The following is a 12,457-nucleotide window of genomic DNA, read 5'->3' as shown; positions in this document are numbered from 1 at the left end:
AACAAGAAAAATTACCTCCAGAACTGCTGTGGTGATGAAGTTGGAAAGTGTAAGTTCAGTATTACTCATAAAATGCCATAAGAAAATTGAATCCCATAATAATTAATAATTTTGCCATCTCAGAAATTAGAAGAGAAATTCAGGCAGGCAAAGCACTTAGAAGAGGAATACAGACCTACGACTTGAATGAAAATGTGAGCTATGTATGTTTACACATCATTTCATCTCAAATTCTTTATTATGTATGAGTGTCTGGTTTGGTATCCTAATGCATAAAAATAGTAAAGCCTGTTGAAAACTCCAAAATAAAGAGAAGAGTCAAGGAAAGAATATGAATAATTTAATCAGAGCAGATTCGAGTTTATCCCCAGCTTATTGGCCTTTTATTCTTTATTTCAGTTAGTTACATTTCCATTGGTTATCACCAAGGTTGTGCATGCACCTCAAGATGTTCACAAAAGGTCCACGGTACAGGGGTTCATAACTGGGTTATATTATTATATTCAGAATCCCAGGGGAATTAATAGATTCTGGAAATATTGATTAAGCAAGATGAGGAATTTTTACACAGTTTTAACTGCAACAGTTTTAAAGACAAGTACAAGCTTCATTTGCCACAAAACTCACAAAAAAGTAATTGAAGAATATCTCTTTTATGCAAAATATACATTTTAGGATATAATTTGATTAATATTCTACTATATACGGACATTATTCCTTGATCATTTAATAAAAAAATACTCTCACTGCCAGAATTTTATTTTTTGTAATATTTATAATTGAGGTAACAATGACAAAAAGACTTAAACTATGAATAATATTAGTGAGTTTTTTTAAGTCATGACAATTGTTCAGAACTAAACAAATGTGGGACTAAAAATAGGTCAGCTTTAATAAGTAGGCACTGAAAATTTCACAACATAATATGACAAGCGCATAGTATAAGCAGTTTATTTAAAAAACGGTACAGGTCAGTGTTCATGGATCCAACCAACGAAGGAGAGATAAGGGAAATTAAGACAGATCTATATGACACCAATTATCACTGCTTTGTATGATTCACAGCACAATCTACTGCGGGTCCATGAGGGGTAATTCACACAGGTGTGTGCCTTACTTGAAGCTCCAGAGATGTGGATCATGAATTTGGCTTGCTTTGGTGTGAGATGGCCAAAGCTGTTGACCCATGCACACACGTTGGTATTTACAATTGTTTCATGGACACTGGCCAGTCCATGAGCAGACCACTCATATGGCGAGCACCAAATGAGTTCCAGCCACAGTTCTTTGATAATTAGCTTTAAGTGCCTCACGAAGATGCGGAGATCTCTTCCAAGTGCAACCTGGTTACCTCAGGGCACGTTCAGCAGCAGAAGTCTGTTTCCAGCACAGTCCTTGGTATGGCTAAATTCCACTGTCCCTTTTTCAGCAGTCAAAAATCCATGATAAATTCTGTACAACACTGCAGTCAATAACAGCAGTACCAGACAGTATATTAATTCCTTTACCAGAAAGCTGTGTGTAATTATAACTTTCTATGTGTGGTATTATCAAAAGATCACTGAATCTCTAAATATCAGATGTTTACGTCTGGGTAAATACATTGCTGTACAAGATCTCTGACATGCAGGTCATGCTGTAGGACTCGGGGATATAAAACAGTACATGTTATGTGGCCAATCATAGAAGTGACAATTGTCTTCCTAACAAAAAAAATAACCATGAGAATTAGGAATTAGCAGTCTCAAGGATCCTAAATGCCTTAGGAATATTGATTATCTCTCAGTTTATGGCGTGGCATTTTTCTTCCCTCTCATGCCCGATACAACAGACACACTACTGCTGTTGCATTTGTAGGGATGTGTAAACAGAATATCTTCCACTTGGACTGAGTAAGACACCCTAGGGGTTTCACTGGAGTGTGGTAATGGATTCTGGTTGCTAGGTAGTAGAAACTGGCACTGCAGCAGGCAACCAAAGGCAATGGTGAAGCTGCTGCTCAAATCCTGCTCATCAAAACGATTCACAGTACTGATTAACTCAGGTAGTCTACGGGGCATCGTTAGTGTACACACAAAGCAGAGACGCTGTTCCCAGTAGCAAAGAAGGCAAGGGGCAGGGGAGAAGACCCAGTCTTAAAATCATGAACACCTTATCAAGGCATTTCTGTGCTTCATGGAGACAGATGGCATATACACTTAAGACAGGGAGCTAGGACAGACGGACAGAACAACATACAGGACAAAGCACCTAATTAAACACTGCCTGAAAATCCAATCAATTTTGTGAGTCAGAAATTTAAGGCTGGTCAAGAAAGCTTCCTGTGAACAACAACTCTCTTTGTTGTTTGCAAAAATAATAGTAAATAAAAATAAAGGAAGGGGGTTAAAAAAAAGACAAGAGTTTTAGAGTGCTATTTGGCACTCTGCCTCTGAAAATGATGACAAATCCTGGTATTAAAAAAAAAAAAAAAAAAAAAAGAGTCTAGTCCCTACAAGCAGCAATTCCTAGCTAAACAATGCAAGCCTGGCTGGCAGTTACCTTTCTCTCATGTTTTGTGCCTTCCCCAAGCCATTAAGTAAGAGATCTGGCCTCGGCTTGCGTGTAACCAGTAATGACAACCTCTTTGCAGTTATCTGTGTGCAAACAACCAGAGACATTCAGAACTCCAATACAGCATTTTGGAAAAAAAAAAAAAGTATATCAATCAAGAAGTTAAGCTATTTAAAACAAATATTTCTTTCAAAGAATAAGGAAAAAAAAATTGTCAAGGAGAAACTCGCCCTCCCTGCCCCACAATCCAACATGCAGAACAGTCAATCAGTGCTTTCACATCAGCAGGATGGTTCGATGCAAGGACACCCATCCCGGGCCATCCACGGTCCCGAGCTCTGCGACACTGCTTTCAGGTGATGGAGACAAGATGGTCCATGCAAATGAGCTGACCAGAGTCATGTTGTGTGCAATCAGAATAGAATCCCAGACATCTTCCGAATGGTTTAAAGAGTCACAAGAAATGAAGTTCCCATGAAGTGGTTGGCATTTGGAAGCACACTGGTTTAAAGTTATCTCCCTGAAGATAAGTTTATTTACTAGGGTGCTGGCCAATATCTGACGCTATCATTTTATTGCAAAAGGAGAACAGGGCAATTAATTCTGGAGAAGTGTAGCGCTATTTTAGATAATCATTAAAGCCAGGATAAGATTCGTGAGCTATCCGGATGGCATTTCGGACTTCAGATAGTATTATCATGCAGGATTTATACTGTATGAATGGAACCTGGCGTAACTCTACGTTTAATTATTTCCATTATGGGGCAAACAGTGCTTGAATTAAGACAATTTAGCCGACTGATGCAGTTGGGTTTACAAGATAGATGGGATGGGAGATCGAGAGCGCCTCAGAGGACAAGGAGAGTTGTAGGGTGATGTTACTGGAGAGAGCCTCAGAGCATTGCCTGCCAAGCCCGCTATGTTGTTTAAGCTTCGAGATTTTTCGTATCCTTTTATGAAAAAATGCACAGACATCAGTTGAATTCAACCAGAAAATAGACACAGACAAACAATATCATGCAGGGTAATCAAAAGTGCTATTTTTGAACTCAAAGGAGAATTTGTTTACAAAGAGTTCCATATGGAGACAATTTACAACTCTAAAAAAAAAAAAAAAAAAAAAATGAAGCTCACTGTAGCTGTCATTCCCGAAAGATTTAACCAGCTAACACAAATTACTGCTGCAATACTTCAAAATCTATTCTTTCCCAGATCATAGTTTGTATTAATGTAATTTCAGCATATACAATATTAGGAATCTTTTAAGAATTAGGCAAAGCAATTTAAGTAAGATATAAATTTGGCTAATATTTTTAAATTTCAGAATATGTTCCTAAAAAAAAAAAAGCTACTTCTTCACTTTTCATTTTTTTATTATTTGCTAAGCTAATAAAGCAGTCTTAAGTGGACAACCCTTTTTCCAGCATATGTAATCTTCCAGCTTTATGGGATTAAAAGGATGATTCCTAAATAATGACATTTGATGCCATTATCTAGATGATGCAGAATGAATGCCCATTTCTAATCCCTTGGATTAAAAAAAAAAAGAAAAAAAGAAAATCAATGAGTATAAATTGAGTCATAATTTCAGTAAATTAAAGTCTGATTTTGATTATATATTTTCAGCTGACTCTCCCCTGCCAAGAACTGAGAACAAATTGATCTTAATTCACCTTTCCTTTCTATTATCTTGCATTCTAACCTTTTGTTCATGATAGTCAGGGACTTACAGAATGAAAGGTCTTTCCCACAAGACTGAACCCATTGCTTTAGCTACTCAAGCAACACCCCATCGAGGTCACCTTTGGAAGGATTCATATATTGTGGTATTTTTTATTAGAAAAGATTAGAGGCAGTTAAATGAGGTAGGGAGCACATATTGTAAAGTTAGACATAAAATTGTCTCATAAGCAGGGCAACTAGTGACTGGAAAAGCAGTCATATTATACAGCTTAGCACATAAATGTTTTGATAGCCCCACTGAAACAGTGTTGCAGATCAGCAAGATGAAAGTCTCTGTAGGGCAGCCAAAATCGAGCAAGTAGATACAATTTTTGTCTCCTTAGACTACTGCACACTCCTTGGGCTCTGAGAGCCCTCAGCGTGCTTGATGACTGTACATAAAAAAGAAAATGGGTCTTTTGTGTTTCCTCTTGTCCCTCCCAGCTACTTCTTTACTTCTCTATTTTTATGGAACTCCTGGGGAAGAAGCCAATGCTCTCTCTTCTCCCCTCACTGGAAGGGGAGAAGTGGTTTAAGTGACTTAGTGATGATTTGATTTGTGAGCATTTGAGACAGATAAGGATACAGATTGCAATAATAGTCCTACTGTAGGGTAACAGGACCCCCTCTCTATATACACACACACACTTTCAGCAGACTAGATGTCTTCTTTGAGATTTGGTAGGTGGAAATTTATGCCATCTGTAAACTATAGTAAAGTTCTCTAGGACAAAATTTCTGCAAATGGAAGAATTATCTGCTGATGTTTTGTTAGTATTTTGAGCAATAAAGAATGGGAGGTGGTATGTATTTCATTCTACTCTGATGGATGATGGAATAGTTAATGGGAGAATGTCTTAAATAATTAAAAAAGAATTGCAGGTCGTTTATCCTTACATAGAGACTTTCATGTGCCTGGAGGGCTGGCTACCACTGCTCTTCTGTAATGCAGCTGGAAATGTAACTTTGGAAATTGTAGAAAGAATCATTTATCCAAGCTGACTGTGTAACCTAAAAATGTAAACTAGACTATAAACACTGACTGGCTTTGATTAAAAGCAAACTAGTGAATATGCACGAACCAAAGAGGTTGCTAATACCTACAAATCATCCTTATAAAAATTTACTTGTTCCCTACAATTGCCACATTCCCCACAGGACCTCCAAAAGGTAAAAATCTGTTTGTCAATTTATATTAATCATGCTACTTGCATGTAAATCTTGGTTGCCATTCTAAATGTTTGCTTTTCTGAATTATAGTTATTAATATATTATTCATTCTGTTTATAGGTCCTTTTATTTTAATAACCATTGAGAAGGCTTTCCTTATAATTCAGTAACAAGTATTTAATTAGTAAAATTATAAGTTAGCTATATAAATATGTTCTTTCTTTATTCTGCAGGTTCTTTTATGACTAGAAAATTTGACAAAATTTTGCCTAATTAAACTTTCACTAAATGGAATGACACACTGAAAATATAATTCATGGTAACAAAACTGAACCTAATTTGAACTAACATCTAAACACATGGTGTACATTTTACACAGTTTTTAAGAGCACACATTTGCTTGGGACAATATTGAAACTACCTATGTATGTACTGTCAGTGGGTATGTTTGTGTTTATGTAATATGATTTCCTAAAACTACTGTATAAATAAAAACACAGGTTCTCACCTCCAGGAATTCACTCTTTTTAGGGAATCCATATGTTTTCTTAATGTATGCCCAACTATATTTATATTTGTTGATACAAAAAGAATCCAATATAAATCCAGTCTTTTTTTCATCTATGTAGAGGAGAATTTTCATAACTCTAAAATCAGATCATATAGAGACCAGTGTGAAAGGTAATGAAGAAATCATGTAGGAAATAAATATCTGACTAGGAGTAATAAGAGACATCTGTAATCTACATCAAGGAAATAGGAGAAGAAATGAATGAATTTCTGATAGACATGACAAGATTAGACACTGAGAAGACTAAGTGAAATTAGCCAGAAAAGTTACCAGACTTAGGGAAAAAACACAAATTTGTGAAAGTTAAGCCACAATGAAAAAGAAAAATGGATTATGGTGAAAAATGACAAGAATAAAAAGTTCACAGATGAGTTTTTGAAGATGCTCTGACGATAGAGGGAATTTGTATTTTTGAAAAAGGATTGCATAATTTTGTCATGTAAACTAAATATCTTATTAATTGCTTTGCTCACGAAACTTTGCCATTTTACAGAAAAACTCTCTATTTACATAGTGCTTTATAATCTGCAGTCTTTTTTCATATGTGACCCCCTTCGACAGTTTAAAGTTCAAAACACTGTCTAACATGGAAGAATTCTAGCTAGATTCTTAAACATGTAAACTTAGTATAAATATTGCATGTGATACTTTTTTGAATGATGCGCAAAATATATATAAATTTAACCACATATTACATAAAAATACATATATACACATATGGATGTATATGTATATACATATATAGTGAGTTAAGATTACAATGCACTTAAAATATGTTCTATATAAAATATTGTTAGATATTATTATTTAAAATATGTACATATATTTTGCTGAAGTACTATGCGAGGATATTAGTTATCTTTATAAAATTAAAAATTGTTGACACAGAGTATTTAAATGTAAAATAGAAAACAACCAAATAAACCTATTCAGATAATTGGAATACATTTCGGTACAAGAGACAGATGCAGAGCACGCAAGGACTTGGAATGAAGAAGTATTTAAAATATTATATATTAAAGAAACAAGAGAAGAGGCCTTTGTCTTCTCTTTTGAGACCCACAGGAATGGAAACAGATAGAACAATATAAAGTGCTCAGAAGAAATGAAAGAGAAGCACAACATGGGCAATAATGAGCTATTTCAAAGAAAGTAGGCAACACAAAATAAATATTTGAGGCTTAAGATGGTAAACTATTCAATAGGGAGAAACTGCAATGAATAGCAAATAAGCACAATATTTTAAAAACACACTAATATGAGAGTTTTGGAGAGGCTTTTCATTCAAATGCAGACAACTGCATAGGAAATTATTATACCTAGTTCTTTCCCTATTCTGTCAAAAAAGAGAGAAAAATAACCACAGCACTAAAGCAACTGGAATTACCGAGGTAATCTAAGAAAATACCAGCACTCTGACAAGGGCGGGTCACAAGGGTCACAAAACTATTTCTTAAGGAGGAGAGAAAGGGTCCAATTGTCAGATCGGTATGGTTTATGAAAACGAAAACAAAGCCAAAATAATAGCACCTAAGGAACAGTCACAGACGGTGGCACAACCCAGGAAAACGAAACCCTGGGATGGAGTGGAGTCGGTATCCGGCTATAATCCTTATCCAGGATGACTGCCCAGTACAGTTTATTCACTCAGCAAATATGTATTGAGTGTCTTCTATGTGCCAGAGACCGTTCAGTGTCAGTTAAAAAATAGTAATAGACTTAAAATTATTATTGCTCTGAAGAGAAATTCTCTAAGTACATTTTGCAAATACATAAGTAGCCATGACGGGATATACTGCTCTGCCTGGCTGAGGATCTTGTACCCCTGCAACCTTCTGACAGTCAGACAAACCACTAGGGAAAAATTGCCCAAATACCGGATAAGAGACTGACAGTATGTTTAATGCTTTACTTTGGGGGCGGGGGAGAAGCCTTACTATTGTTTTATAATTATCAATTACTTATCAATTATATGCAGAGAGCCAATTAATGAGTTTAATGCATTGTAGGAAAAAAGATAATTTCCACAGATGGCTGAGTACATATATATTAAAATAGATTAGTGGCAGCTTCTAAATACTTCTTTCTAATTCTGTCTATAGACACATGAAAAATAAAATAAGAAAGAAGGGTGAAAGGCCTTCCAGATGTGACAGTCAAGTAGGCTGTTATGATACGTATTTTACATGTTCATGAGGGAAGATGCGATGAGGAGGAGCCAGCACTACGTGCAGTTGTTTGTAGAAAATGACGGAAGAGCACTTTACATCACTGCATAGATTTGCAGCACTTAACTGTTAAGTCATCTGTTAGGATCTGATTAAATGCACGCCTACCTTTCCTGATCCCTCCATCAGAAGCACACGTGTAATCACCTGTCGTCAGTAGGAAACATGTTTCCCCTCTTCTGTTTTTGTCTCTGGTACTAGAGCGTCTGATGGGGAGCCTTTCTGGGGGTGATAATGGCGGCTCACTTCCTGTACTGTCGTCACCTGATAACACTGGTCACAGCACCAGGCCCATTGACAGACAGTGATGGATGAGGAAATGAGACAGGACAAAGAGTTTACGCCGAATGTCCATAGTGCAGTCACTCGATATACAAAAAAACAATAATCACATCGTGGTAAGGAAAAGAATTTTCATCACTCGTTACAAAGATTTACATGGAGCAAAATGGAAATGTATTGAAAAGGAGAGAAATGTTGTTTGGGAAATTTTAATTTCATTTTAGATTTTATCTAAGAGGACGCTGACTTCTACGAAATTAATATGAATCCAAATTAAGTGTGATAATGAAGCAGCACATGAATTCTTACCCTTCGGTTTTTGACATGCTATCTAGCTACTGTGAATAAGCATCTTTGAAAGTGGAGCCCACTGAAGGAAAAGCTTCTAAGTAAATATTTGTCTTTGCACCTCTTTAAGACATATGCTTTTACTATTTCCTGAAAGTAATTCCCCCCCCCCCAAATCGTAATCAAAGTAACACCAAAGCTCACAAATTTTGTGTCCAGTTTCCCTGTTTTGAAGTGACACAGTATCTTTGAGCATAACAATGGAACAAGATCAACTTCTCCAGATGTCCTTCAAACAGCTATTTACTTCTACATGCTTGCCAAAGACTTTCACATCCTATCAGCCTGGATACTAGCTTGTAACAGTGTTTACCCAGGCTGAGAGCGTGTCCTCCTTTTCTATGCCCTTCATAAGGGCTCTGCACAGGTCCTCTGAGAGCGGTCTCATGAGAGCAGCAGCATCACCTAAACTCCATCTTCCGTAACGACATTCCCAGCATAATAGTTCTCAGATGCATACTGACAGAATTTGCAAAACAATCTACTAAATAAACAGCAGGCCTGTGAACAAAATCTTTAAAAAAGCAATTCAGTTCCAGCCACTTTCTTTTCCATTTATCCCATAATAACCTCTAGAAGCTACAGAGGGAACCTATGAAAATGTCATTTGCCTTGTTTGTTTGCTGGCTTGTTTGCTTTGCTTAATCGGTGTTATTTCTAAATTTATGCAAAATTATTCACATGGGATTGTCGTAAGTCATTTTTCTACAAGAAAAGATTAAACCTATCTAAGTTACAGGGAATGCATAGATCTTAACTTTTCCTGGGGGACAAAAAAAGCTAATTAAATTGTGTGATCTACAAAATATTTCATCTGTACCAGACGTAATAGACTAGAGATGACACCGTTGACTATCAGCTTTGGCAAACTGAACGTCAATTTACAATCAACTCTAGGTTAACTACGGCAATAGAGAGGAGCAAGGATTCAGCTAATTTCAAGAAGTACATCATCCAAAATTCAGTTCTGGGAGGGAATAGAGCCCAGGGCAGAGTGCGTGAAAAAGGAAATCCACAGAGAAACTCAACTTAGCCATTGATTAGCCAAAGCCGGTCATCGATTCCCAGAACAATGCTGGGCTGGTTATTACGTAGCGCCTTACCCAATCCAAAATGATTATACTGAAGTCCCTAACTGATTTAAGAACCATGAAAACTTAATCCATTCTCCATAATATTACTGACAAAGACCTTTACTTTCAAAAGGGGTATCTTCCATATCACCTCTTTGGTGTTTAGACCTTTGAAATGTAAACATCCATTCTTCTTAAATAACCGCTTCCTGTGAATTAGGTCAAAATGCATGGCCCCAGGTGGCAGAGATAAAACTGAGACAGACACACCAAGCCAAATGATATGGAGATCGACGTTTTGAAGATGAAGGATGGAAAATGTCCAATATCATACCATCACATCGTGCAGGGAAACAAAGAAACATCGGCACAAAAGCAACAAACAGGCAAAAGAAAATATTGGCACCATCAGCAAAGGGCATTCCCACCAAAGCAGGAAAACTCTATAGACCAGCTATGCAGACTTCTACTTGGAATTCACTTAGAAAAGCTACAATCTAGCCGTCTACAGGCCTGACACAAACACACGTCTTGTGAAGGGGTGGAACTGAAAACTCATGAACATTTGCAGAAAATGAGACTGGTTGCCTTCTACCTAAGGGACATACTGGTCTATAAAGTATTTGAAAGGCATGCGTTTGAAATCGTGCCTTACCTGATGGGTTATGTTCCAGGAGCCGACTGTCTTTGCCCAGACACGTGTCGCCCTGTGTGCTGTTGCAGGCCATGTTTAATTCTGTCTTGCAAAACGTAGGTGAGCTTGCCTGAGGGGCAGGAGGGATGTGCTTCTTCCGTTTCCGTGGAAGCTTCTGCTTCGCCATTGCCAAGGAGTAGTACATTCCAAAGTTGTTGACGATGACAGGCACCGGCATGGCTATGGTCAGTACCCCCGCCAGAGCACACAGGGCTCCCACCAGCATCCCGGACCACGTTTGGGGGTACATGTCCCCATAGCCTAAGGTGGTCATGGTCACCACAGCCCACCAGAACCCAATAGGAATGTTTTTGAACTGCGTGTGCTCGCTAGCTGAAGGGTCGTTGGGCTGAGCGCCTACTCTCTCGGCGTAGTAGATCATAGTAGCAAATATCAAAACTCCTAGAGCCAGGAAGATTATCAGCAGCAAAAATTCATTAGTACTAGCTCGAAGAGTATGTCCAAGCACCCTCAGACCTACAAAATGGCGGGTGAGCTTAAAGATTCTCAGGATCCTCACAAACCTGACCACCCTGAGGAAGCCAAGTACGTCCTTAGCAGCTTTGGAGGAGAGCCCACTGAGTCCCACCTCTAAGTAGAAGGGCAGGATGGCCACAAAGTCAATGATATTCAAGAGATTTTTGATGAATTCAAGTTTATTGGGGGAAAAAATGATACGGATTAGAAATTCAAAAGTAAACCACACCACGCACACTCCTTCTACATACGTCAAGGCAGGATCCGTTTCGATTTCATACTGTAGGACAACACTTGTGCCATTGATGACTGGTTCTGTCTTGTTTTTAACGATATTGAAAGCTTCGTGCGTCTCCAGGCAAAAGGTTGTGATTGAAACCAGGATGAAGAATAAAGAAGCAAAAGCGATAAACTGTAGAGAAAAAGAGAAATGAAAAAAGAAACATAGAGTGATCTGAACCATAAATGTACTTCAATCCAAATCTAAGCACATCGTTTCCTGTAGATGAAAAATAAAATAAAAGCATATTTGGAGATTTCACTTGGGATGTTATTCAAGTGTAAGAAGAGATGTGTCAGTAACATTCATTAGAGTTGCATAGGTAATGTGCTTCAAATTTTGTTTTCAGCTTATATAGATTAAAAGTTTTGCTTTCTGTTGGAAAGTAAGTTGACTCTCTTGTGTAGGGAACCATACCTGTGAAGAGAGCATAAAAATCCCTGCAAGAGAGAATTTAAGGGCAGCAGGCTGGAAAAAAGTAATAAATGTAGACGATGGCTCCAGATATTTTTTTGTGATCCTGGAAATCTTCATGTATTAGATCAAGATTTACAACCATAAATATAAGGTACAGTCCACTCATGGAAATTTGGAAGCCACTCATATTTAACTGTAGTTTTCTATCTATAATGTTCAGATTGTCATGAGGTATGAACACACACACACACAAATACTCGAGCTAAGTTACCGTTTAATTTATATCAACTTAAGGCCGGAGTCTTGTCAGAAAGAGCGACTCTAGGGAGAAAGTGTAGGCATCAAGACTGAAGAGACGGAAAGAATTAAGAACAAATTAAAAGGCAATTTTCTTGCTCTCCTGAAAAAAACTCCAAATGTCAGAGTAATGTGTTATAAAGTTTTGGGGTTTTTTTTAATTTTACATTTCTTCAGTCAATAATATATGAACACATACATCTAATACAGAATAATCATAAAAGCTCTCACTTACATAGTTCTTATTGGTACCAGACACTCTTAAAAGCAATTTACATAATTAACTTTTATTAATACTCATAAAAACACTATACCTCTGCCTTTACAGTTCCAGAATAGCCATAG

The 12,457-nt window shown here is 37.3% G+C and overlaps 1 protein-coding gene across 5 annotated transcripts in view; it reads right to left on the bottom strand.

Moving 5' to 3' along the window:
* Positions 1-357: 357 nt before the first annotated feature.
* The window catches only part of KCNC2 (potassium voltage-gated channel subfamily C member 2), a 175,491-nt gene continuing 163,391 nt past the window's right edge, over positions 358-12,457 (bottom strand). The window contains exons 3-5 of one of the 5 annotated variants that reach the window (XM_032493740.1): positions 10,603-11,530; positions 8,353-8,517; positions 358-3,503 (exon numbers count right to left, since the gene is read on the bottom strand). In XM_032493740.1, coding sequence (XP_032349631.1) covers positions 3,367-3,503; positions 8,353-8,517; positions 10,603-11,530 — 1,230 coding nt within the window. In that variant the 3' untranslated portion in view covers positions 358-3,366. The remainder of the gene's footprint in view (positions 3,504-8,352; positions 8,518-10,602; positions 11,531-12,457) is intronic. The other 4 variants (XM_032493741.1, XM_032493742.1, XM_032493745.1 and 1 more) reach the window with 4 other exon arrangements.

This window comes from Camelus ferus, chromosome 12, assembly GCF_009834535.1.
Source record: "Camelus ferus isolate YT-003-E chromosome 12, BCGSAC_Cfer_1.0, whole genome shotgun sequence".
NCBI lineage: Eukaryota > Metazoa > Chordata > Mammalia > Artiodactyla > Camelidae > Camelus > Camelus ferus.
The sequence above is the reverse complement of the archived record's forward strand: the minus strand, read 5'-3'. Positions and strand labels throughout refer to the sequence as shown.